We start from the raw sequence: 27717 nt of genomic DNA, 5'->3' as shown, positions 1-27717 counted from the left end.
GTTACTGGTGGCCATCTCTCTGTATGTCTTCTTTGGAAAAATGTCTGTTCAGATCTTCTACCCATTTTTAATCAGTTGTTTGATTTTTTATTGCTATTGAGTTTATAGATTTTAGATATTGGCCCCTTAACAGATACATGATTTTTTTCCCATTCAGTAGGTTGCTTTTTCATTTTGTTGATGGTATTCTTTGCTGTGAAGAAACTTTTTAGTTTGATGTAGTCCCCACCTGTTTAATTTTTTGATACCTTAAAATGTAAAATGTGCACATTTTATTCAGAGAGCCTGCTTTATTTTTTTTTCTTCTTTCTATGTAAAGGCGACATCAGATGCTGACCTAAAAGAACATATGGTTGGAATCATATTCAGCAGGAGTAAACTGACTAACTTACAAAAACAGGTTGGTTAATAGCCATTTCATTGTCTTCATCCATTTTTGTTTGTTTTTAAGGTACAAAGTGTTTTCCAAAATTTATGGAGGCTATTTTTTAAATCTTCACCCAAGGATAGGCTTTTATTGATTCTACAGAGAAAGAGGGTGTGCTGGGGGGGCAGAGGGGTGGGGAGAAAGACAGACAGACAGACAGACATCAATGTGAGAGAGAAACATGTACCCTGACTGGAAATCAAACCCACAACCTTTTGGTGTACCAGACAACATTCCAACCAAGTGAACTACCTGGCCAGGGCTGGAAATCTTTTTGTGCTGTTTTATGGGTCCTGCAGAACATATCTTCCTTCTTCCGGAGAGAAAGTAGTATATTGGCATACCTGCATTGCTTCAAAGATTCGTTATGAGTATTAACTTTCTTTTTTTTTTTTTGTGAAAAGGAAACAAAATGTTTATTTAATGCTATTCAAGCCTAATGCCTTCCTTAAAATATTAAAGTCTTTAAGGATATACACCTACACACACACACACACACACACACACAGTGCTCCCTTCTCCCACTGTCCCAACTCCAGGTACCATAAATCAGGAAAAGAGCACACGGCCGTTTTTTTCAGGTTGCTGGCACTGTGAGCTGTGTCGCCTGTCCAGGCAGGATCTCCAATTAATCCAAAGTCATGCGGCACCTTTCACTGGCAAGAGTTCTTTGTACCAAGTTCCAATCAAAGTCTCTCCTGGTTTCCAGGCCACTCAGCCAAAGGGAGCATGCCAAAGCCGCGTGGGCCTCTTCTACCAAAGCCGCACTCCACCAAAAGTGTGCATCTTTCTTCTTCACCTGGCCGCAGGGATCTCCATTCTGGCAAAGCTGCGTGGTCTTCCCTTTCGCCTGGCCAAGAGGGGGTCTGCACTCTGCTGAAACCCGTGTGGCTCTCCCTCCTAATGGCTACAGGGGTCTACATCTTTCCAAAACAGTGTGGCTCTCCCCCTCACCTGGCTAAGAGGGGGTCCTCACTCTCCTAAAGCCACATGCCTCTCTCGCAGGCACTCTCTCAGAGAAGCAGCTCTCAATCCATCCTGGGTAGCAGCCACTCACTTCTCCCCCACCCAAAACTTGGCCACAGCTATTTAGCATATCTATGAAACCAGTTAAAGGTTATAGATATGTTAAATGACCATTCCAGAGGTTAGCTGCAAAACTGTTGCTATGCAAAACAGCTCTCAATGGCCCTGCTCCATTCATCCCTTCCCCAACTGACACCTGGGGGGGGGGGGGGAGGACATCTTAATATTTCCTCCAATATTCCTGTACACTTTGAGTTCTGGACACCATTCCAAATCTTTTCTGGACCCCCCTCCCTTGGCTGCACCCTGTATCAATTTCCCTCCTTTCAGATTTACACCCACTTTATAATCATATAAAGGAAAATGGATGACGGTCTCATCTTCTTGTAACTGCTTCCGGCTGGACATGGATGTCATCCTACCTACCCCTGGGTCAGGGGTGCCCTGAAAGGGAGGGTGGTACAGCACAGAGGGAGTCCTTCTTCTGAGGGGAAGGACCTTACAGGATCCTGGTCAGATGGCCGTCACCAGGAAGTCGCAGGCTTGGTGTCCAAAGGCTGGCATTACTGGACCGTTGGCCTTCTGGTCAGGTCATATTCTGGAGGGTACAGATTAGGCAAGAAATTGGAAGCACAATTAAATTATAACTATTAAATGACAAAGGCAGGGACTTCAGTAAAGAATGGCTTATCTAGAGGAAGGTGTATAAGGCAAGCTACACCTATCTAAGACTCTCATGGCCCACTATACTTCACTCTGGCTGAGGGGAATATGTTAAGATTTCCCTCCTTTCAGATTTCTGAGCCCTTTCTGTCCAAGCCATCAGGACAGAAAAGGGAAAATCAGTTCTAAATTGAAGCCCACAGACTGCCCTAGCCCTTCACCAACCCAACTACTTAGTTCAGCCAAACCTTTGAGTCTCAGGGGAGGCGATGACGAAGATGGGCTCCTTAAATGAGGCCTATATTGTAACCAATCACTCATAGGCATACGCAGGTCATAGGCATACATCCTATGAAAACAGAAGAACACACAGGTTAATTCACACAACAATCCCCAAACCAGTCTCTGCCCCTGTGAGACTGTCTTTTGGGAAGATATTATATTACAAGGTCCTTCCTGAAATGACATTTAACAGTGGCAATTTGACAGGTCCTCTGCACCTGTAAATTGTACATCTTTGGTGACATTAACTTTCTTACCCTGCTGTTCTTTGTTATTTTTTATTATCAGGTAGATTATTTTATTTTGGTGTCAAATGCCCAACTATATTAAATTTCATTTATATTTCCTATGTTCCTTTACCCACTGTTTTTTGTTCGTTGGTTGATTTCTTTTTATTTTGCTGACCAATATTGTTAATTGAACAGTGTTAATATTTTTAATTATCAGGAGATTGGGAAGTATCAATACATTGTTCATATAATGGAGAGTCTAAATAACATAAAAATTGGCTCTTCAAATGTCAAAAAATACTGATTCTAAATTAGCCCATTATTTTACTTTTCATCACCATTAAATCTTATAGGTAAATGACAAATTTATTTGTGCTTTATCTTTTTAACAGCTTTTTATTGAATCTTAGATGCTACCAGTCATAAAATATGCCGTTACTTTGTATATCACTAAAAAAAGAAAATTTGCTAAAAGTTTATTTGTGAATGCCATCAATTATAAAACACATTATCAACTGAAATGTTCCAGTGGCGGGGGGGGGGGGGGGGGGGGGGTTTTGCNCCGGATTTGCCTAGAAGTGATAAAATATGATAATCTGGTTTTGTTTGATGTTTTAACTATAGGCAGGGGCCTTAGTATATAAGTAGATTAAGTAATATATACTACTTAATCTATTATATACTACTTAGTATATAAGTAGATCTATATAGTAGTTGATTTAACATTCAGATTTTTAATCATGATTCCCCAAGTTTTCCTTACTTGTTTTTTAAGATGAGTTGAGAGAATGATATGATGTACTGTAGAATTAACTGAGAAGAAGAGTATTCAGATGAGTATCAACTAATATTCTTGTCTTTCTTTAGAAAAAACTAGGAGTCATAAATCAGACTTACACATATGTTTTACATTTTCTTTATGTTGCTGTGTCACCTTTGAAATAGGTTTGTGCTCACATAGTTCAGGCCATTCGCATGGAAGCCACCAGAGTTCGTGAAGAGTGGGAACACGCCATATCAAGCAAAGAAAATGCCAATTCTCAGCCCAGTGATGAAGATGCCTCCTCCGACGCGTACTGCTTTGAACTGCTCTCTATGGTTTTGGCGCTGAGTGGCTCCAATGTGGGCCGGCAGTATCTGGCTCAGCAGCTAACTCTGCTCCAGGATCTCTTCTCGCTGCTCCACACAGCATCCCCTCGGGTCCAGAGACAGGTGACTGGTCATACCACTTACCTTTTGGCTTATTCCGTTACTTGAAACATTGTTAAAAATTAAACTAGTAAAGTATAGGACCTTAATTATTGATTTTTGTTTCACTCTGTTTCAGGTTTTGGATCGTTTTAACTCTTTGCATTTTATTTTTGACTCATTCTAGTGTGGATATGGAAGAGCAAAATAATACTTTATTTTACTAATGTGCTGTTGTGATAAAGAGTATTATGGCTACTGATTGTCTCGTACTTTGAAATCTATAATCTAATTTTCCATCAATCCTGACCAAATAAAAGACATGTTTTTTTTTCTTACTGCCATGAGGTAGAAATTACCTCTTGGGAAATAAAAAAATAGTGCTTAAATCATATTTTGTCCATCTCAAAGCTTTGAATTCATAGAATGGCAGCTAGGTTTATTAAAAAAAATAGAAGTGAAAACTTTAAAAGACCACTCTTTAAATAGAATTCTTTCCTTTTATTTTTTTAACAGGTGACCTCCTTACTAAGACGAGTTTTGCCTGAAGTGACCCCCAATCGTCTGGCCAGCATCATAGGCGTGAAATCCCTCCCCCCAGCAGATATCAGTGATATCATTCACTCAACAGAGAAAGGAGATTGGAATAAGCTGGGCATCTTGGACATGTTTCTAGGATGCATTGCCAAAGCACTCACAGTGCAGCTGAAAGCCAAAGGAACTACCATCACAGGAACAGCTGGAACCACCGTGGGCAAAGGAGTTACAACAGTTACCCTTCCAATGATTTTCAATTCCAGGTGGGTTATTGCAGGTATTTGATACTAAAATAGAACAGAATGAGCTACTGTGTGGAGAAATGAGATGTGATATCAGATTCTACCTTATTTGCCACAAATAACTGACAAATATAAAAAAAGAATGCTGTATATAATGAAAGTTTTATTTTGAATTAGTGGGGAAAAGTATCTGCTGAATAGTGACCTTGGAATACTTCCCATGTAAAAAAATTATAGTCCTTTACTTCACACCATATATAAAAATAAACTTGAGATCAATTAAAGCTTTATATATATTTCTTTAGAATTCTACAAGGACAAATATTAGAATATTTTTGTAATCTTTAATTTGGGAAGACTTCCATAAATGAGACATAAAAACAAAAAGTCAGAGAAGAAAAGATTCACAGATTTGACTACATAAAAATGAAAATCGATATACAATACTTGGAAAAAATATTTAACACCTATAGTGAACAATGAATTATTAGGCATAATATTAGAAGAATGACTGCGAATCAGTGAGAAAAAGCCAACTGATAGACAACAAGAAAAGTTGGTTCAAGGAAGAAAAACTACAAATACCAGTAAGCAAATGAAAGACACTTTACTGGTAACCAGAGAAATGTAGATAAAACAATAAGAGAATATCTCTGCATTGTGAGCATTATGAAGAAACAGGCATTTTTTAATGATATGTAATATAAATGGCTACAATCTTTTTGGATGTCTTAGATAGCATATCACTATATTTATAATATGCATATCCTTTGACTTCCAATTCTATATCTATAGCTGTTTCCATCACAAGTGTTTGTACATGTGCACAGAAGTGTAAGCAAGGATGTTTATGCCAGAATTATGTCTGAAAGCAGAATATTGGAGACATGCTAGTAAAAGAGTCAAACCATGATACTAAGCAAATAATATCAGAATGTAAATCAGTGTTTTGCTTCCTTTATCTCCCTAGACTTGCCAGGGCAAAAAAATGCCAGCTGAACTCAACAATAGTATGCTCAGTGATGTAGTTGACATTTTCTGATGCAAGCTCTTTATTATCTGTATGAAGACAAACAGTTTGTGGTCTATGGATATACTTTAAAAAGCACTGTTCTGGAAAATGCATACACAAATAACATATAAACAGAAATATTTCAAAGAGAACACATAACAGAATAGCTACTCTCTTGCTATTAAAGACACATATAATGGTAATGTGTTGATGATTTTTTTAAGTGCTTTAATTGATTGGATCACTTAAAGGATTAAAGTGCTTCATATTGAAATAAAAGTTTTCATCTTACTCATTTTTAACTGTCACTGATTGTTCAAGCTCTGACTTTTCTTTGCAGTTATATTCGACGAGGTGAAAGTCATTGGTGGATGAAGGGCTCAACTCCCACCCAGATCTCAGAGATCATCATTAAACTCATCAAGGACATGGCAGCAGTAAGTTTTCATCCTGCTGAACATTGTGTCAGTGAAATCTTATTAACAGAACAAGTGGCTTATTCTACTGAATTATGGGAGGAGTACATTAGTGTTATTTTGGTTAACTTAAGGTTTTGTCCAATAGGATAACTATTGTACCATTTATCTTTTAAGCTAGTTACAAATTTGTCCTTTGTATAAATTATGTTCATTTCAAGCCTCCAAGTTCATTTACTTGAGAATCGTAATGTAAGTCTTTCAAAACTTTAACACTTAAATGATGATATAATATATATATATATATATGTATGTATGTATGTATGTATGTATTTGAACTCTAAAAAATAGCCTGAGTCTGAAAGGCTTTTTCAGTTCTCAAGGTTTATAAAATCTTTACTCTTTTTTATTAATGTCTTACACACTGTCTTTGGATGTTAGCTTTGCGGGAAGATCTGGGAGTGTGGAGGAGAGAGAATTATTCATCAGAGTGCCTTGCTCTTACTGGGTACTCTGTACTGTTAGTTTCCTTGCATTCCTTTATCTCCAGGAGTTCAGCCTGAGGAGGAGAAGATATTGTGAGTTACAGGTTTGTGATGGTAAAGTAGATGGCGGGCGATTTTGACAGAGGGGGAATTTGAACTGCCCCTTAAAAGACTGATGGAATGCAGATACGGGATAAGAGAAGACACTCTGGAGAAACAGAAAGTCCTTTCGCTTTCCCCAACAGTATGCGCATTTCCTCGGTCAGAGAAATGGAGAATTTCTTCAGTTCTCAAATAGGCTTTTCCAGTATGTTCACTGGATGGAAATATTTAAGAAAACTGTTTAGCAACACCTAAATTCTGTAGTACTTAAAAAGTGATAGTGATTAGTGAAAATCAAGTTAAAAATTAAGGAGGTTGCAATTTGAACCAATTTATGCTCTTGGGCTCCAATAATACTCACCTAAAGCAAGTAGCTTAGCTGTATAAATTTCATGTTAAGTAAAAAGGTTTCATAATTGAAATTTCTCAAGCTTAGAAACACTAGTACTTATGTTTTTTTATCAAAATGTAAAAGGACTTCCAGCAAAAATTAGGTGTAGATAGAAGAAGTTTTGCTTCCTCACACAACGAAAAAGAAGGACAACAAATTTAAAAACAAAAAGCAACCAGAACTGCCAGAAAATCGAAGTGTATGGAAGTTTAACTACTAAGGAGTTAAAGGGGAAAAAAAACATTTATCCAGACTGGTAGAGGGGCGGAAATGGACTGCTGGGACAGAGAGGACATGTGGCAAGGTGACATGTGGCAGACCAGGTGGTCCCACATCTGTATGTGGATAAACTGGGAAGAACAGCTGGGGAGCGAGACAGACCTCTCAACCCAGGGTTCTAGCGTGGGGAAATAGACCCTCAAGACCTCTGTCTGTAAAAACTTCTGGGGATTTCAGCAGGGGGAGAAACTCCCAGTCTTACAGGACAGTCCATTGGAGGGACCCAAGGGGTCCTAGAATGTACACACACACACCCCCAGGGGAATCAGCACCAGAAGGACCCAGTTCTCTTGTGGGCAGCAGGGGAAGTAACAAAGTGGGGTGAGAGCTGAGCAAGCAGCATTGTTTCCTCTCTGACTCCTTCCCCACATACAGTGTCACAACACAGCAAAGTGGGTTGCCCCACCTGGGTGAATACCTAAGGCCCACCCCTTATAATGTAACAAGTACACCAAAACAAAGAAATATGGCCCAAATGGAAGAACAGATCAAAACTCCAGAAAAAGAACTAAGTGACAAAGAGTAGCCAACCTATCAGATACAGAGTTCAAAACACAGGTAATCAGGATGCTCACAGAAATGATTGAGTATGGACACAAAACAGTGGAAGCAGTGAAGGCTACACAAAGTGGAAAAAAGGAAAATAATACAGGGAACAAACAAACAGTGAAGGGAAGGAAACCAGGACTGAAATCAAGAGTTTGGAACAAAAGGAAGAAATAAACATTCAACCAGAACAAAATGAAAAAAAAAGAAATAAAAAATATCAGGAAAGGCTTAGGAACCTCTGGGACAACTTTAAATGTTCCAACATACGAATTATAGGGATGTCAGAAGGAGAAAAGGAAGAACAAGAAACTGAAGACTTATTTTAAGGTCCCAAACAAGATGACTATAAAGAAGCCCACTCTTTTTTTTTTTTTTAATATTTATTTATTTATCTTTAGAGGGGAAGGGAAGGAGAGAGGAAGAGAAACATTAATGTATGGTTGCTTTTGGTACATCCCCTGCTGGGAACTGGCCCCTGCCAGGAACTGGCCTGCAACCGGCCTGCAACCCAGGCATGTGCCCTGACTGGGAATCGAACCGCGATCGTCTGGTTCGCAGCCCGCGCTCAATCCACTGAGCTACACCAGTCAGGGCCACTCTTTATAGACACATTATAATTAAAATGCCAAAGATTAAAGATAGAATTTTGAAAGCAGCAACAGAAAAGCAGTTAGTTACCTACAGGGGGGGGGTTCCCATAATACTGTCAGCTGATTTGCAAAAGAAACCTTAAAGGCAAGAAAAGGCTGGAAGGAAGTATTCAAAGTCATGAAAGGCAAGGACCTATATCCAACATTACTCTATCCAGCAAAGCTTTCACTTAGAATGGAAGGGCAGTTAAAGTGCTTCCCAGATAAGGTAGAATTAGAGTTCATCATCACCAAGCCCTTATTATATGAAATGTTAACGGGACTTATCTAAGGAATAGAAAATTAAAACTATAAACAGTAAATGACAAAAAACTCACAACACTCAACAACTGAACCTAAAAAAACAAAACAAAAACAAGCTAACCAAACAGAACAGGAACGGAATCACAGAAATGGAGATCACATGGAGAGTTATGAGCAGAGAGGGGGAGAAGGGAGAATGGAGGAAAGTTTACAGGAAATATGAAGCATAAGTGGTAGGTACAAAATGCATAGGAGGAGGTTAGGAATACTATAGGAAGTGGGGAAGTCAAATAACTTAAAATATCTGTGACCCATGGACATGAACTAAGTGGGGGATTGCTGGAGGGAGGGAGGGGTGATGCAGGGTGGAGGGAGGATAAAGGGGAGAAGAAAATGGGACAACTATAATAGCATAATCAATAAAATATACTTAAAAATTTTTTAATGTAAAAGGAAATTGCCTTGAACTCTAGAGAGTATTGAGAATATAATTTATTTACTTGTCTTTTGCATCATCAAAATAGTGATTAGAAGTTGAATTTTTCATAGGGCAGTGAAAGATATTTATTTCAAAACTATGCCCCTTGATTAGGATTCCACTAACAAATCAGCCCTCATGGGAGAGATGTTATTACAGAGAATAGAATTTACTACTATGATTATACATTTCTGGTTGCTTATTAAATTATGTTCTACTCAATAGGGTCATCTGTCAGAAGCATGGTCCCGCGTGACAAAAAATGCCATTGCAGAAACCATCATTGCCTTGACCAAGATGGAGGAAGAATTCAGATCTCCAGTGAGATGTATTGCAACAACGAGGGTAGGATTTTTTTCATTTGGTCTGTATCGTTGCATGGTCTTTTTGAGTAATATGTTTGAACAAATTTGAATTAATAAGTCAGCTTAACTCATCTTTTTTAACCAAATATTATACTTACTGAAAAAGCATGAAGGGCTTTTTTCAATTATGAACTGAGTCATTAATATTCCCTGTTATGTGTTCTTTATCACTTGTTTTCATTGTCATTTAGGAAGGTTAGAGTATACTGATTAGAAAGGGCTAAATTTCCTCGTATGTCAGCATGTTATCTTTCTGATGGTGTATTTATTGTAGCTTACACAGTAAGTTTGGTGTCAGCATTATGCTATGATAGACTGAGGTCCTTCAAAGACAAAGCACTCCCTACTCCCTTTGGTATGGCCCAGTACTAAGGTAGAGCCCTATAGCATATTTACTGGATTTGTAGGCCTTACTTTTTTAAAAAGTAAAAGTTTGTGCCTGGGGTGGGGTAGGGGCAGAATCTCTTAAGAGAGTGGGATTGCATTCTTCAGATGACACATCCGTAGGAATTTTTAACCTACCAGATTTCTGGTTCTGTGTGCTTCCAGAGGAGATTTGAGGTTTCCTTGAAGCAGGGCAGTGTGACAGCATTGGGAATAAGTAAACACTGGTGCATATTACGTTAATTCTCAGAAGTCTGAAAAAGAAGATACATTATATTTCCCTAGGGCAGAAAAAGCAGTTAATGCTCTGTTGCTAGTGAGTGTGGCGTCCCAAGTAGTTGCTCTGGCGGTGTCCCTTTCCCAGCCTGCTTGTGTTCTGTTCTGTCATTCTGCACTCCCCTTTTTCTTGCGTACTTTATTTTTCTTTTCCAGTTTTTTTTCCTATTTCCCCCAATACTCTTCATACCCAGTGACATTCACATGCACTTCTTAGAGTTAAATTTAAATTATTTTTTCATTAATGCAGAAATATATCACTCTGTGTAAAACTGAAGCTTACTCTGGAAGCCTCAGAACGTGTCGAACTATTTTTGAGGACAATTTTCTGAAGTTGTTAGACATTTACTTTATCAGTTAGACATTTATCCATCTCTGACAAAGCACACCAGGCAGAGTGCTAGGCCATCAGGGGCGTACAGAGGCTTATGAGTCACCGCTGTGTACAAGAACCTGATATGGACCCAAGTGCTCATGGGACTGTGTGAACTCAGACACCTTTCTTAGGATTAATATCTCAGTGAGATGATACTGGATGGAAAAATTTGCAAGAGGCATTGGTATATTAAATACATAAATTTATTTATTGATAGAGTGTTTCCATATTAGACCAATAAAGGATAATTTTATACATCAGGTAGAAAATAGACTGGTTCATCACAGCAACATTTATTCAGTACATATTTGAGTGCATACTCTGTATGTGGCATATACACGGTGAATATGTTCGCCTGGTGCCACATCAGGAGACTTTGAGAACCACTGGCTATGTACGTATTTTCAAATCCAGCTGACATGTACTGAACTGTTATCATGTGCCAGACAGTCGACACTGTGTAAGTCTTTCTGAAGCATTCAGTAGTGTGACAGCCTTTCCTTTCAACAGCTCTGGCTTGCACTAGCCTCGCTGTGCGTTCTGGATCAGGACCACGTAGATCGTCTCTCCTCCGGAAGATGGATGGGAAAGGATGGACAACAAAAACAAATGGTGAGATCAAAATTATTTTATGTAAGATTACCTTCATCTTCATAGTCGGTGTTAGCTTAGCTTTAAATAAAGAAAAACGCTGTAAGTGAAACTATGTAATTAGTTGCACTCTTGAAAAATTGTGTCACACTGCCAAGTTCACCGCACAGGGTCCCCTCTTTGTAGTATACTAGGGGCTTTAGTTATATCAAAGAACTTTCCCTTTAATCAGTCTCATGGTAGGAAGGAAAGAAAGCAGTAAGAGAGGCAATATGACATTACTATTTCTTCAGAAATGTACTTAAAGTAGGTCTGATATGTATCTTTACATTCAGTGTAAAAGAAGACTTTTTATTAATTGTTCAAGTTTCAAAAATGAATAATTTATTCATTTAACATACACAATGTTTGAGAAATGGATAGAAATTTTCTGAAGTCATTAAGCAAAGTAGACATGTTTATTTTATTAGTCATGGAATTGGGGAGGGAATTTTATTATTTGGTACACTTGCTGTCATTCTGTTTAAGGTTCAGATTCCAAATTCTTCACAGACTTCAGAATAACAGTCTTCTGCTGTTGAAGATGAATTACATTCAATTTGTGTGAATTTTGAGACTTCCCTGTTAATCTAATGTAACCTATGAAAATGTCCTGTTTTAGCCCATGTGCGACAATCACGATGATGGTGAAACTGCCGCGATCATTTTATGCAACGTATGTGGGAATTTATGTACTGACTGTGACAGATTCCTTCATCTTCATCGACGAACCAAAACTCATCAGAGACAGGTGACCATTTCTGTCTTTACATGCAGAACACTATGTAGGGCATAAGTATATTCAGTAAATTTTGTGGGATGCAGAACACTATATGTAGGGCATAAGTATATTCAGTAAATTTTGTGGGATGGAAACTAGGGGTCATGGGAAAAATGGATTTTGGAATCAGATACCTCAGTGGAATTCTTAAATGTCACTTATAAACTGAATAAATCAAGCAAGTTGTTTAACCTCTCTAAAACATTTGGAAAAATAGAACTATTGTGAAGACTAAAGGGAAGATTTGAAATGCCTAGAACTTTCTAGAGTGCTTCCACTGTTATTATTGAATAAATTAACTTTTATACTCTTCTTTCAGAGTGATAAATATATTTTCATTTTTTAAAATGATATAATAGGTCTTCAAAGAAGAAGAAGAAGCTATAAAGGTTGACCTTCATGAAGGGTGTGGTAGAACCAAATTGTTTTGGTTGATGGCACTCGCAGATTCTAAGACCATGAAAGCGATGGTGGAATTCCGGGAGCACACAGGTAAGAGGGTTTAAAGGAGACTGAACCTTGCCCACCTGTTGTCCATGTCCATAGGTCATCCCTACACGTTCTCTAACTAGTCCCTTCCCCTCTTTCCACCAGGTGGGAATTGGCTGGAGGACTAGGGGGCAGGATGGGCAGAAGAGGGAAAGGGGAGAAAAATTGGGACAACTGTAATAGAATAACAATTTTAAAAATATTTTTTAAAAGAGTAGAGGAACTAAGCCACCAATAGCAAAATACCATATCCACCCCGGGTTGGAAGGGTTCCAGAGGCTTTCAAGTTCTTGGCGTGTTACATTTACAGTACTGATCAGTGGATTAGGAAGTCTAATGTAATTTGCTTAGTTTGGTCCTTATAATGGATGTGTACAATTTTATTTTTTTTAAAAAAGATTGAACCATGCCTATTGGTTACCATTAAACTAGATGTCAGTTTAATTCAGTTATTTAATGTGAACATTTTTTACTATATTCTGATAAACGATTATGATGGCATCATTGGTTACTGGATTGTATTTACTAGACAGTGTTGAGTGTTAGAAAGAGCATCAGTCTAAAAGTTAGGAAACTTGGTTCACCACTAACCAGTTATGTAGCCTTGGGCCAGTCATTTTGTCTCCACACCATGTGGTTTTTCATTTGTATTTATTTATAAAGTAAGCCTGGTATATTTCCAGCTTAGAGCTACATTAAATCTTAGAAATTCTCAATTTTCGGTACCTCTGTCATCTGCCATTTCACTGACACAAATTTCTGATGTTGGAATTAGGTGTAAACCTGAATAAATTTAACTTTAGATATGAGTAATTTTCATGCTATAAGAGCATGGTCTTTTTTTCTCAGAGATGATTTCTTCCCTATAATCTGGCCATGCTGTATGTAACATTAATAAATGTCTAATGTTGAACCATCATTGTATTCATAATATAAACTGTCCTTTTTTAAAAAATTAAGTTCAATATATTACTACTTAGAATTTTGTTTCTGTATTTAAAAATGGTCTTGATACAGATTTTTCAAATTTTCCTGTTCTTTCTCATGTTGTTCCATTCTTGTTTCTGTGGATCTGTTTGTTCTGTATTTCATTAAATTTTCTTTCAAATTGCTCTATGACCTCTACTTCCTTGGGTAGGAATTCTGATTTTCAAGTTTTATATTCTCTGATGAGGTTTTTTCCTGTGCATTTTAATTATTGCCACTGTGGAAAGGCACATAAAGCTTTCCTTTCTTCTGTGTATTTTTATTTAATTTTTATTGTTATATTTTGTCTGGTATTGTGCTTTTTTAGTGGGGGACTTGCCTTATCTGCTCAGCCAGCTCTCTTGACTAGAAGTCCAGTCTAATCCTTTTTGCTGAAAAAAGTATAAGTAAATCAGTTAAAATTCATTTGGCTTTAGATATAGCTCCTCAGTTTCTGATCCTGTTTTTTGTGTATTTACTTTGTAATTAGGGCAGCTTACAACCCTTCAGCTGTAAAACTGCCAGGCTGATTTCCCAGTGATGGCATCTGGTGCATACTTGGTTTGCTTGGTTTTTTAAAAATCATTTATATTAAAATATGTAGAGAACATTCTTAAGAAGGATTTTTCTTTTCTTTGCTTGCACCTAGGCAAACCCACCACAAGCAGCTCAGAAGCGTGCCGCTTCTGTGGGTCCAGAAGTGGGACGGAGTTATCTGCGGTCGGCAGCGTTTGCTCTGATGCAGACTGCCAGGTGGGTGTCCCAGGGAGGGCGTGCGCCTTCCCACATGACACCTTTCCCTTCATGAAAGGCAGGGTTTGCGTTCAGCACCACTCCAGTTTTCTGAATTCGGGTATCACCCATGTCCAGAGTTGAGTGCTTTGTCAAAGCTGCAGAATGGATCGGACAAAGCACTCAAACCCAAATCAGAGATTTTGTGTGTTTCTCAGCTGTAATCAGCATATATATATCTAACATGTGCTTTTATGCTAGAAATAGTTAAAATCTATGGGTTGTATTTCCTTTGCCTCTTATACATATTTTGTTTATTTTATACATAAAATAAATATTATTTATTTTAGGACAATAAGTGACCGGCATAGCTCAGTAGGGTGAGCTAAATAATATTTATTTTAGGAAAATAAACTTAATAAGTGAACATTATTTGTTCACTTATTTTCCTAAAATAAACAGTATCCAAAATTCTTTAGTCTTAAATATCTGTATACTTCCGTGTTATTCAAAATTTTTTAAAGATTCTATTTATTTACTTTTATGGGGGGGGGGGGAGAAAGAGAGGAAGGAAACATCAGAAACATCTATGTGTGAGAGAAACATTGATCAGTTGCCCCCTGCATGCCCCCAACCTGGGACCTGGCCCATCAGCCAGGCATGTGCCCTGACCAGGAATGGAACTGGTGGCCTTTTACCCTGAAGAACAATGCCCACCCTACTGAGCTATGCCGGTCAGGGCTCAAACATTTATAATTCCTCAAATTAGTTAACAAGAAATTGTATAGTACCCGAATAGTGAAAGATACCTGTATTTTTTTATCCCCATTTTGACAAGGAGGTGGGTAGTGATTAGGAGATTGTATGTCGGTACTTTTTGTTTTATGGCTATGCATGATAACAGATTAAACTTCTCATTCACTCTTTATCAGTATTTCCTTTATGTGGAGTGGAATTTTTTTTAATCACATTAAAAGAAAAACTGACTTTGTTAATAACCCTAATTTACATTCAAACAATAAAAACTACTTTATTGTAACTTATCCCTAATATGTATTTCCTGTGGGAAGTATCTTAGAAAATGAGTATAATGTATATAATTACCAGGATGTGTGCTTCTTTGATATTTTGTGTGCCATTGTAATTCATCTTTACCAGGAATACGCCAAGATAGCCTGTAGTAAGACACACCCTTGTGGCCACCCATGTGGAGGTGTGAAAAACGAAGAGCATTGTCTGCCCTGTCTGCACGGCTGTGATAAAAACGCCACAGCACTGAAGCAAGATGCTGACGACATGTGCATGATATGTTTCACCGAAGCGCTCTCGGCCGCACCAGCCATTCAGGTTGTCCCGGCTTTTAATGTAGTAAATGTGGCTAAGTTATTACCATAAGTAGAAAACGTTCCATTAATACCTACCAATTTATTAAAGAGAAAATTCTGTCTCTTAGGTTCTGTTTACATTCTGTGTGTTTAGCTTTAATTTGTAATGTGTGTGAGCTTAAGTAATAGAATATATAAAGTGCTCATAGGGATGAAAAATAGATAATCCAGTGACTTCTCTCTTCTTAATTTTCAAAATCCAGAGTGGTATTTAATATATTATGTAACTGATCTATTCATAATGATGCAGTGATATATGTGTCGATAGATTTTATATATATTCATATATATAAATATATTATATATATTATATATAATACTAATAACACATGCAAATAATAATTTGCTATATATCTTTTTTTACTTTCATTACTTTTTTATAATTGTAGTAATATTCTCATATATATCCTAAATCTTTACGTTAGTAGTTTCCTCTTATTTTATAAGATATAGAACTGAGTAATTTTGTACTTTTCCTAACCCATCTTACTCGCTATAAGATGGCATTGATATATACGTGCTAAAAAGTTGGGAGAAGCTGAAGACCTACTTAATATCTTCTAAATAGTGGAAAAGTACTAAAATTTCATTGAGCTACATTTCTTGATTTTTCTCTTACCCACTCTCAGTAGCGTCATACATTGAATGATCTGCCAGTTGCTGCTGTTACTGTCATTGCATTTGCTTATCTCCTTCTCTTTTCTTTCTTTAAGCTGGACTGTAGTCACGTGTTCCACTTGCAGTGCTGTCGGCGAGTTTTGGAAAACAGGTGGCTTGGCCCAAGGATAACATTTGGATTTATATCTTGCCCCATCTGCAAGGTATGGAAAGAATCAGAAACTATCTACTTTTAATCTCCTTTCATCTTTATCCTCATCTTTCACCTTTCAGAATCAATATGTGTCAGTATCTCTCAGTGTCCTTTCCAGTTTACTTTTTTACCAGCACCCCCATCAGTTTCTGCTGTCCTTATCCGGGTGCTACCTGGGAATATTATAGATTTATTATAATGCACTTCAAAATAGTAATTATGTATCAAAACTTGCTAAATTAAACATACTGCATTATATAAATCATTTAGACATCATCAGGCATTGAAGGACATGTGTCACGGCTTTCAGGTCCCCTGAGTGCTGGGGTCACGTGACATGACAGCGAGTAACTACCAAAAAGAACGAGCCTCTGGCACTTGTAGGTACTGGTACCTGCATTAAAGAGTGAAACTCGAACTTTCAGTGCCATTAAGACAGATTCTTTCAGAGCTCAGATAAAATAAGAACATTTTTGACAAGCATCTCTACAAAGATAGTAATAAGCAAAGTAGCAAGTTGTTTTGTCAAGCTAATAATAATTATGTAGAAAACCTTTGTTTAAGAATGTGATTAGCATTGCCTTCTCTAATCTTCTTTTTTTTTCTATTTAGTTCTCCCTATTTTCTTCAGATTTGCAGGTTGGTATATAGGGTGTGATATGGAAAGACAACATAATCATTGCTTAGTTAAACTGAGAAATAATCAAAAAGATTGTAGTATTTGCCTTCTCAACTCATATGGTGCCACCAATAAAAGGTCACAGTAAGAAATGACGTATGAAAGTGGTACAGAGAATACTGCCTGCCTATTCCTGTCACCTGACATTGTACCCTAGCTTCGAGGAGCCACTACGCGCACAGGAGTGTCTTCTTTGTGGCGGCAAGGTGACCTTTTATTCCCAGCACAGCCCAGGCAGCAGCAGATGCACCCCACACTCAGGAATGTGAAGCTAATAAAACGGAATTTTCACATTCTGAGCCTCACTTCCTCCATTTTCCCTGCTCTTGGGAAAATATGGGCTTGTGAGGACTTTGCAAGATTACTTTTAAGTGGCATTTTATTTAGAAAAATTTTAGGTATCTCCTAGCACAGTGCTTGGCACTTTGGTGCACACTGTTTAGTTAATAAGCGATTCTCTTAAAGGATGTTTATTTTTTAAATTTCAGAACAAAATAAATCATATAGTATTAAAAGACCTGCTTGATCCAATAAAAGAACTCTATGAGGATGTCAGAAGAAAAGCCTTAATGAGATTGGAATATGAAGGTCTGCATAAGAGTGAAGCTATCACGACTCCTGGTGTGAGATTTTATAATGACCCAGCTGGCTATGCCATGAATAGATATGCATATTATGTTTGCTACAAATGCAGAAAGGTATGCTATAAATTATACTAAGAATTTTTAACAACTAGAGATTGTCTATGTGATTAAGAAGTTGAATTGTTTACTGATATCCAACTATTCTTACATCTTAAATCTGAAGTTTAAAATGAGAAACTTGGTACTATGTTTCATGTTGAATCTATTTACTTAATTTGTTTTGAGATTTTCTAACCTATGCAGACTATTTCCAAAATATGATATACTGCTGTACACAAGCTACCTCCCATCAGTAATAACCTCCTGTTTGCCAAACCCAGTTGATTCTTGAATAAACTTCTCTTCCTTGACTCTTTGGGACATTTCCTCCTTAAGTCCTTACTTCCTTGCCTTTCAGCAAAAGTTTTTTTTAATATTCTCCTCCCTCTCTAGTCCTTTGTCTTTAACTCCCTCCCAGGGTTCCCTTTTATTCACCTGCCACTTTCATATTTCCCAGCTTGCCATCCTTGCATAATGAATGGTACCCCTTTATCTTTAGCGACCTCCTGTGCACCCATGCCTTTGCTGACCACCTGTAATATTATGACCTTACAAAATTTTTGAGATTTAGATACAAATATCCAACTGCCTTTAGACATTTGGATGTCTCACAGATACTTCAGAGTTTGTATGTACAGTATTCCATTCAACTTTGACTCTCTCTCAATCTCCAGTGTTAATTTACAAAGTCCTTGCAATTCTGCCTTTAAATCTCCCTTGAGGTTTTTTTTTCCCCTCCTATGACATCTTCAGCAACCCTAATGATTTTCTTTGGTGATTATGGCAGCCTTCTTTTTTTTTTCCTTTTTTTTTCTTTTTTCATGTCCATGAGTTCTTTCTCACTTTCTCTCTTTTTTTTTTTTTTGCTAAATCCCTCCACCCACCCCAAACCTCCCCCAGAGCTGTCTGCCTATAGCAGCCTTCTTCCAAAAATCCTTTTGTGGAGCCCCTAGCTGCTCCATGCCATCCTTTATACTTACACTGCTACTCGTAGATTAGTGTTTCTCAAGTCTGCTTGTGTCACTGTTCTGCTCATGATCCTGTAGCCCAGTCCACCCTTCATCTACTGTGCTGCCATTTGCATCCTCTGCTACAAAATACCGTACAACTTGCAGTTCCCCAAGCTCGGCCACGTCTACTCATACCCTGACGCTTCCATGCCTTCGCATCGGTGATTTCTCTTCATGAAATGCTCTTCTCTACCTGCTCTGCATTTTACTCTCACCTGCCACCCACCCTGCACACATGCTCACGCACAGAGCGAAATCTGTGGAACTTTGGGGTTCAGATCAGGTTTCACCTCCTCTGTATCGTGCCCACACCTACCCACCACCACCACATGATCTACCTGTCTGGCATATGTCCACCGTAGAGCTCAGTATTCTGAAGCATGATTACTGGTTCACTTGTCTCTGTACCCCACTTGGTAAGTTCCATGAGGACAAAGACTGTTTTTTAATTTCCCTGTCTTCAGTACTTGGCACTGATTAGACACTAAGTTGATTAGAAAATGAATAAATGAACAAAGGAATTAATAAATAAAAGATGCATAGTCTCCCAGTATAGCAAAAAGAAAATACTGATAATGAGTGGGAAGATAGATGGTAGCCAGAAAGGCAGATACACACACACACACACACACACACACACACACACACACACAAAAGACCAATACTGTGTATTTGTGAATTTATTGTCACAAATAACAAAACATTATTTCTGTGTGTTTCATGTACTACACATCATAAATGAGTATTGTTCCACCACAAGGGTGGCAGTCAAATGTCCAGGAAGCCAAGTAGGGGATCTAGAAAAGTAAAACAGCTAGAATAGACCCCAGGACAAATGAAATATTTCTGAGGCCAAATTTAGCTAGTAAACTACCATTTAATAGCCTCTGAATCAATGGAGCCTGTCTTTTGACCTGTTTTTCTAGTACAGATGATAGTCATATTGACTCATCTTGTTTATCCTCAATTATGGACATAGCCTTTTTGACTATGGGGCATGTGCATGTAGATTGCTCCAATTATAATTGACCTCAATTATTTTGTGTCCAGAGCAGATTCAGTTAAATCATTTGTTACGATCGTTTCCTTTACCCAAGTATCTGTACTGGATACTGATCAGTTCTTGCATATAGTATAGCTTCTTAAATATGAGCAGTATTCTGAACAGAATTACCAAATATGTCTTTGCTTTTTTAAAATTTTTGTGTGGTTAAAATTGATTTTTTTCTTTCCCATTAGCCCGAGTATTATAATTCTGTATTAAAATTTACTTTAGGCACATTTTTTGTTCTGTAGGTTAAAATTGGAGGAGTTCTAAACATATTTTTAATGCAGTGAAAATGAAGATGTTATTTACTCTTTCAAAATGATGAAAATCTATTCCAACTTTGCCCTGAAAAAGCAGTTTCTCTTTACTACTTAATGTCCTATTTTGATACGTTTGGGGGAGAAGATACAATCCTTTGTTATTTGGCTGTGACAGGTACAGTGTTTGAACTTCCTGCGGTGCACGTGACTCCATTCCCAAAATGAAGAGCAGCAGCTTTAACTCCCACCCGATCTGCCCCACAGGCAGCAGTGTGGCCACCCGCTCGGCCCTGCAGGGGGGCGCCTCACAGACGATAGTGTCTCCTGAGGCCTCCTGATCTTACTGCTACTGCGCCCAGACTGCGTCTCCCTTGGCGCACTTTTTTCCCTGCTCTAATCTCAGTGTGTTTTGTCCCTAGGCATATTTTGGTGGCGAAGCTCGCTGTGATGCCGAGGCTGGACAAGGGGATGACTATGACCCCAGAGAGCTCATTTGTGGTGCCTGTTCTGATGTGTCCAGGGCTCAGGTGAGTAGAACATTTTTAGTAGAAAGGACATTAAAGTGTAGAAACATTAAAGTTTTATTTTTAATAGATCTTACTGATTATGCTGTTACAGTTGTCCCAATTTTCCCCCTTTTCCATCTCCATCCAGTACTTCTCCATTCTCTCCAACAATCCCCCCTCTTAGTTCATGTCCATGGGTCAAGCATAGAAGTTTTTTGACTTCTCCATTTCCTATACTGTTATTAACATCCCTCTGTGTATCTTGTTCTTAACAATTTGTACTTCTTACCCTCTGCACATTTCCCCCCTGCTCCCCCTGCCCCCTCCCAAGCAGTAACCCTCCATATCTATGTATGTTTCTATTCTACATGTTTGCTTAGTTTGTTTTTAGATTCAGTTGTCAATACCTATGGATTTATTGCCATTTTAATGTTCATAGTTTTGATCTTTTTCTTAAATAAGTTTCTTTAACATGTTACATATGATGAACTCCTTTATCTTCACTTCGGGAAGTGCTTTATCTGCCCTTCAATTCTGAACGATAGTTTCACTGGATAGAGTAATGTAGGTTGTAGGTCCTTGTTTTTCACTTTGAATACTCCTTGCAAGTCTCTTCTAGCCTGCAGAGTTTCTTTTGAGAAATCATCTGACAGTTTTATGGGAACTCCTTTGTAGGTAGCTATCTGCTTTTTTCTTGCTGCTTTTAAGATTCTCTCTTCATCTTTAACCTTTGGCATTTTCATTATGATGTATCTTGGTGTGGTCCTCTTTGCATCCGTCTTGTTTGGTATTCTCTATGCTTCCTGGACTTGTATGTCTATTTCCTTTACCGAATTAGGGAAGTTTTCCTTCCTTATAAATAAGTTTTCAGTTTCTTGCTCTTTCTCCTCTCCTCTGGCACCCCTATAATTTGAATGCTGGTAGGTTTGAAGATGTCCTAGAGGCTCTTTATCCTATCTTTTTTTTAATTCTTTTTTCTTCTGGCTATTCTGATTGAATGTTTTTTTCTTCCTTATGTTCCAGATCATTGATTTGATTCTCGGTTTCAATCTACTCCTCTGTTGGTTCCCTGTAATTTTTTCTTTATTTCACTTAGTGCAACCTTCATTTCTGCCTGGGTCTTTTCTATGCTGTTGAAATACCCAGTGAGTTTTCTATGCTGATGAAGTACCTTGAGCATCGCAATAACTTGTTTTGAACTCTGCATCTGATAGATTGCTTATCTCCATTTCTTTTAGTTCTTTCTCTGGGGTTTTGTTCTCTTCTTTCATTTGGGCCATATTTTTTTTTGTCTCCTCATTTTGGCAGCCTCCCTGTGTTTGTTTCTGTGTATTAGATAGAGCTGCTTTGGCTCCCTGTCTTAGTAGCATGGCCTATTGTAGAAAAGCAAAAAAAAAAGAGAGAGAGACAGACAGATATCTGTGGAGCAACCCATGTCACTGTTCTGTGGCTCTGTGTTTGGGAGGGGCTCAGAAAAGGGACAGTGGCTGCTGCCTGGCCCCTGGAGTTTTGTCCTGGAGGAAGCTGTCCCCCCGGGATGCCAGGGACTTCAGTTTCTCCCCATATTCCACTGGTGCCCTTCCCAGCTGCTGCCCTGGTGCTGAAGCCCAGAGGGAGTGGGTCTATATAAGTCCTAAGTCTGTTGAGGGCCCTTCAAGAGGAGACTTCTGAGAATCCTGCAGTTTCTTACACCACCCCAACCCAAACTGTTTTTTTACAGCCAGAAGTTATGGGTACTTACCTTCCTTGTACAGGAATCCTGGACTGGGTGGTCTGTTGTGGGGCTGGGGTCCCTCACTCCCTAGGTATCCTTTCCATTTTTTAGCCACCACATGTTGGTGTGGGACCACCTGTTCATGGTCTTTGTGCCTCTCCACGTGCCTGCACCTCTCCAAGCATCTCCTCCCTTCTACCCATCTGAATGAATGTGTCTTCTTCAATTCCTTAGTTGTCGGACTTCCATGTAGCTCAATTTTCTGACAGTTCTGGGTGATATTTGTTTTGTAGTCTAGTTGTAATTTTTGCTGTGGTTGTGCAGGAGGCAAGCCATGTTTACCTATGCCTCCATCTTGACCGGAAGTCCCTTCTATATTTTTAATAGTAATATAACCAAGGATAGTGGAAATGGTATAGCAGGTTTTCCCCACTTCATTTTCTGATGTTGTATAGTTTTTCAAATTATTTCATATATGTTATTTATTTTAGATGGGATTTGCATTTTATAATTTTGTCTCCCATAAAATAATCACCATATCTCAACAATTAATAAGTATAATTATTATATTTTCTCAAACCTGCAGTCACACTTTTAGATTTTCCTCTCTTCCATGAAATCTTCATTTCATAATTTGGCTACCAGAAAACATTCACAAGGAAATTAAGGGGCTAACCTGGAAATAAAATTAGTTGTGATGAAACTGGAATTGGAAACTGAGGCTTGTCCAGATCCCTTGGGCAGAGCTACACCTTTGTGGTTGTTTTTTAATGTTGTGTATCATCAGTTTTTCAATGAGTTTTTAGAGTTGTGTGTACTCTTAAAATAGGAATCACTGAGTTCTATATATGACTATCTTCAGTGTAACCGAAGTAGACTCACTAGAATCTTGTGTCCGTTTTCTCTTGCTACAGATGTGTCCGAAACATGGCACAGACTTTTTGGAGTATAAATGTCGCTACTGCTGCTCAGTGGCTGTCTTTTTCTGTTTTGGAACAACACATTTTTGTAATGCTTGTCACGATGATTTCCAAAGGATGACGAGCATCCCTAAGGAAGAACTACCACACTGTCCCGCAGGTACGCTGTTAGTCTCTTCACATGTGATCCTGTGATCCTTCACATGTATCTAGCTTTACTGAATGATTACCTAAGAACATTTTGTGCCAAGTGGCAGAAACCCAGTTGAGACTCTCCTAAAGAATCCAAAGGGTCGGCTCTTATGAACTTACAACTTGGTGAGTAACGTAGAAAGTCAAGACCCTCACCGCGAGTGAGGGGTGAGGGGCTAGAGTGGAGCAGATTGCTTGGGGGCTGAGAAGGAAGTCAGTCCACTAACAATTAGTGAAAGGACTGCTGTTCAGCACTAAAGGGCCATGTGAAGTTTGAAATCATAATGGATAACAGAACCATTTAAAGAGATTTTGTCATTTCCTTTTTTAAGAAGCCTGGAACTGGCACCACAAAATAGACAAGTGATTTAATCTAGAATGACTGGAAACTAGAGGGGCAGTGAGCATCAGAAAGCCAAGGGGATTTAAGAAGCCACTAAAAATACAGGAGAGTTGATTATCTGTGGAGGTCAGGCTGAGAAAAAGTCAATATGAAACAAAATTTGGAAGCAGAGAGGAGGCTGGCGATCACAGTGAGGTGGGATAGCAGGCTCAGTGGGGGTGAGAGAAGTGGAAGAGGGGGTGAATGTGACCGTGGAAGAGAATTTTGTGTAAGACGTATCTGGAATTTGTGAAAATGCATGCAGAAGCGCCAGCACCACGATATACAGTGTGCTAATGCTGGAAAATGCGCACTCTCACCTGCTGCTTATCGGAGTGCCAGTGGTGTGCCCCGTGGTGGCTCTCGAAACTGCAAACGCACGCACCCTCCGACGGTCCCACTTCCGGGGATATGCCCACATGTGTGAGCATAAACAAGGAAAAAGGTGCAAGTTATTTACTGCAGCATCGCTTGTAGTAATAGAAATGCTTACACCATACAAGTGTCCAGGGTGGAGGGGGCTTAAACACTAAGTAATATGCTCCATTAATAAAATAAGGCGACTGAGGATGGGATTTCTATGCACTGATATGGAAAGATCTATAGGAGATCATATTAAGTGAAAATTCAAATTATAAAACAGTATATATGATATGCCACCTTTGTTAAGAAAGGAGGAAATGACTATATATTTGTTTATATTTGCATAAAAGCACTGGAAAGATATATAAAAGTGAATAAAATTGGTTAACTTTGGGGGAAAACGGAATATGGGGCAAAGATGGGGAAAGTGGCTGCTTATTGGTTTTTAAACTATGAGAGAGATACATTATTTCTTCAAAAATAAGACAGTAAGATAAAGAGGGTTGTTTTTTTTAATGTAACGCTACTTTTTGCTATTTGCTTGTGTCAAATAAAAATTGTTAAACACTATTCCATCTCTAAAAACGTTTTAAGAAAAATAGATGTAGTGGACTTTGAGGGAAACAAGATCAGGATAATGTGAGACTACAGCGTGTAAGGCAGTGTCCGGAATGGAACTGTGAGCCGTCATTCACAGTAGGTGGTGGTCTGGAGGTCAGTGTTCCAGCTCATCTGAGCTTGAAAGGAAGAGGGGTTATGGAATGAAAGTAGGTTAGTGGTCTGGAAATAACTGAGAGCCAGGAAAGTCCAATCTTGCTTCTTGGCCTTTTGGCACAGAAGAACTTGGGAGATAAATAACCAACTTCTAGTTGAGGAAATTTAGAGGTAAGCAGTTTCATCAGGGAAAATGCAAATTTTATTCAATGACAGAAAGTTTCTTCTATCTGAAAAAATACTGAAAACAAAAAAGAAGTCAGCTGGTAATGAAACAAGCATTGCAGCGCACACAGTAGTGGGTAGTTACTGAGAGAAAAGGGCCAGGCAGGCCAAAGCGAGGCCGCCCCTCCCGCATTCATCCGCGTCAGCCCACGGAAAGGACTTCGTCCTCTGAACACTTGTGCATCAGGGGCATGAGGCAGGAGAGGAGTCCGGGAGATGGCGGGAAGGGAGGAACTGATGTTGATCCAGGGCATCTTCACATATATTTTCTCACCAGATTTTTACAGCCTACAAGGCAGAGAGTTTTGTCCCCCTCTCCAGGTTTACAAATAGAAAATGAAGGCCAAGAGAAGCCAAATAGATATAGCCTAAGACTATACTCTTAGACTGAGGTGTGCTTTTTCTGTCCCACACATTCCTCTAACTCATCCATTCGTGCAGAGAAGTGGAAGAGAATTAAAGGAGAACGCACAGTGAAATCAGCAGGGAAGGGGACCATGCAGTTTACTTAGAAAGACTCAAGGACTGATTCTCTAATTACTGCCAACCCATTAATTTTAAATAATATAGGAAAACTAAGAGTCTGGGTTAAGAAGTCAAAGTGATAATCCCCTTGCCCATCCCCTTCGAAAACATTTCCTGAGGAGCTGGTTGGGACTCGGATGCTAGTGCACGTGGGCATCCGGTCTTTTATAATGGAAAGTGATTTCTGTGCGCTTTAAGCCCCGTTTATTTAATTATTCTCTACAAATTTATCTTTCCCAAAGTGTTTCTTCCAGATTATATTCCATTTCTGTTGATATTTCTAAGATGATTCATTTTCGTTTTCCTACTAACTGCCCTCCCATCTGCTTTTCAGAAGAACACTCACTAACAGGCAGTCTTCCCATTTTACCAGTGTGTGTCTTTTTTTTTTTTCAAAGAAGATGAAAGGGTAACAGGGCTTGGTTACATTTAAATCTAGTTTTACCTGGAAAAAAGTTTTTTACAAGAGTCTATATTTTCTCATGTAGAAATTTCCTGCTAGACTAAATTGAAGGATTTTTTGGCCATTTTTGTTCATTGCTCTTTGCTTTAAAATGATGAACCAAGTGCATTTATTAATAGAAAATGATGTGTAGCTTGTAGTGGTTATCTCGAGGTAGGATGTTGCAAGTAAGGGGCCATGTACCTTCTTCTGTTACATACCTGGGATGTTGAGTTTTTTATGGGGACACTTTTACTTGTGTGGCAGTTAGGAAAAATAATCTTTTAATTTTATATTTGTACAGCCATTGAATAACTTACCAGTGATTTATATTTATATTAGGTTTGTATGTATGTACATTTTGAATTGTATTCTTTTGCCTCCTTCAAAATTTATGCAGGTCCCAAAGGCAAACAATTAGAAGGAACCGAATGTCCGCTCCATGTTGTTCATCCGCCCACTGGGGAAGAGTTTGCCCTGGGTTGTGGAGTGTGCAGAAACGCGCACACTTTCTAAAACACTCAGATTCCTGTGTCTGGGGAGAGAAAAGTTGCCTTCATCGTCTAACCTGATGTGGTGAAGTTTAAACTCTGCTCAGGATAAGGACGGGACCATTTTTACATCCATGAAGATGAACCATTCACAGTGCAAGAAGGATGCCAAATGCCGTGTACATAATTCTTGCTATGGAAAGTTCCCCATTATTTTGGTTTATTTTCTTTGAGCCAAGACATCAAACTTGTGAGGTGTTTGCATGTGGCCATTACCGTCATTGGCCTGTGAAGCATTGGACATTTATAGATAATTGATATAAAAAGAATCACCATGTCCACGGACTAAGAATGATGCTGGCTTTCAAGCAAAAACAGGAAAAAAATCATTGTTTATTGTATACTGCCTTTTTGTAATCCTGTACAATTGCATCACGGGTGGGGATAAAAAGAAGAATATTCTGGTTTATTTCTTAGACTGTTATTTAAAAAAACTGTGTTAGGATGGCATATAAATGTAATAAGTATTACACTGTATATAAAGATATCAATGTTTGTCCTCTATAAGAATTATTAAATTACAAATGCAGTTTCATTTAAACTTCTAGGTTAAGTTCGAGCCTGAAATTTTAATGAAGTGCAATACTGAGTGTGCCTCATTACCCTGCAGCTGTAAACACATCGGAATGTACATGTCAATAAACCACTGTGCATTTTTATACAGTGATAAAGCATAACAACTGTGTAAGGTGTTGCTTGAGAAACAACATTTAAACATCTTTAAGGTCTAAAACCCCAGTTTTCCTTAGAAAGAAAGGTCATCATAGAGCACAGTCATTACCTGTGTGAGGAAAACGAACAGTGGCGATGAAGTGCAGTGTTGGGGCTTTAACCACACAGAGTAGGAGCTGCACATATTAAACAGACCCCTGCCAAACACAGAGGAAGACATTTAGGAAAGTGGCCATCTCCATCTTACTAACCAGTACCTTTTAGAACTTGCATAAAGTAATTAACAAAATCACTAGTCTTCTCTTTATTTGCTACAGAATACAGGGTGATTTTTTAAAAATAGTTAACCCATAAATTGCCAAATTGTTTGTTTATGATTCATCGTAAAATCAGGTTATATTCACTTCACGAGACTGGCTAAAGTTTTGCTGGGTTT

At 38.5% G+C, this 27717-nt stretch overlaps 1 protein-coding gene across 3 annotated transcripts in view; it reads left to right on the top strand.

Moving 5' to 3' along the window:
* The window catches only part of MYCBP2 (MYC binding protein 2), a 264592-nt gene extending 237310 nt beyond the window's left edge, over positions 1–27282 (top strand). For all 3 annotated transcript variants that reach the window (XM_037059374.1, XM_037059371.1, XM_037059373.1), the window contains 15 exons: positions 320–400; positions 3574–3840; positions 4333–4616; positions 5948–6044; positions 9426–9545; positions 11112–11213; positions 11854–11982; positions 12372–12504; positions 14117–14220; positions 15358–15546; positions 16298–16405; positions 17563–17772; positions 20495–20602; positions 23210–23375; positions 26459–27282. In XM_037059374.1, the coding sequence (XP_036915269.1) occupies positions 320–400; positions 3574–3840; positions 4333–4616; positions 5948–6044; positions 9426–9545; positions 11112–11213; positions 11854–11982; positions 12372–12504; positions 14117–14220; positions 15358–15546; positions 16298–16405; positions 17563–17772; positions 20495–20602; positions 23210–23375; positions 26459–26574 (2214 nt within the window). In that variant the 3' untranslated portion in view covers positions 26575–27282. The remainder of the gene's footprint in view (positions 1–319; positions 401–3573; positions 3841–4332; positions 4617–5947; positions 6045–9425; positions 9546–11111; positions 11214–11853; positions 11983–12371; positions 12505–14116; positions 14221–15357; positions 15547–16297; positions 16406–17562; positions 17773–20494; positions 20603–23209; positions 23376–26458) is intronic.
* The last annotated feature ends 435 nt before the right edge of the window (positions 27283–27717 follow it).

Source organism: Sturnira hondurensis, unplaced genomic scaffold, assembly GCF_014824575.4.
Source record: "Sturnira hondurensis isolate 20B ecotype Veracruz unplaced genomic scaffold, ASM1482457v3 Scaffold0010812, whole genome shotgun sequence".
Lineage (NCBI taxonomy): Eukaryota > Metazoa > Chordata > Mammalia > Chiroptera > Phyllostomidae > Sturnira > Sturnira hondurensis.
The sequence above is the reverse complement of the archived record's forward strand: the minus strand, read 5'-3'. Positions and strand labels throughout refer to the sequence as shown.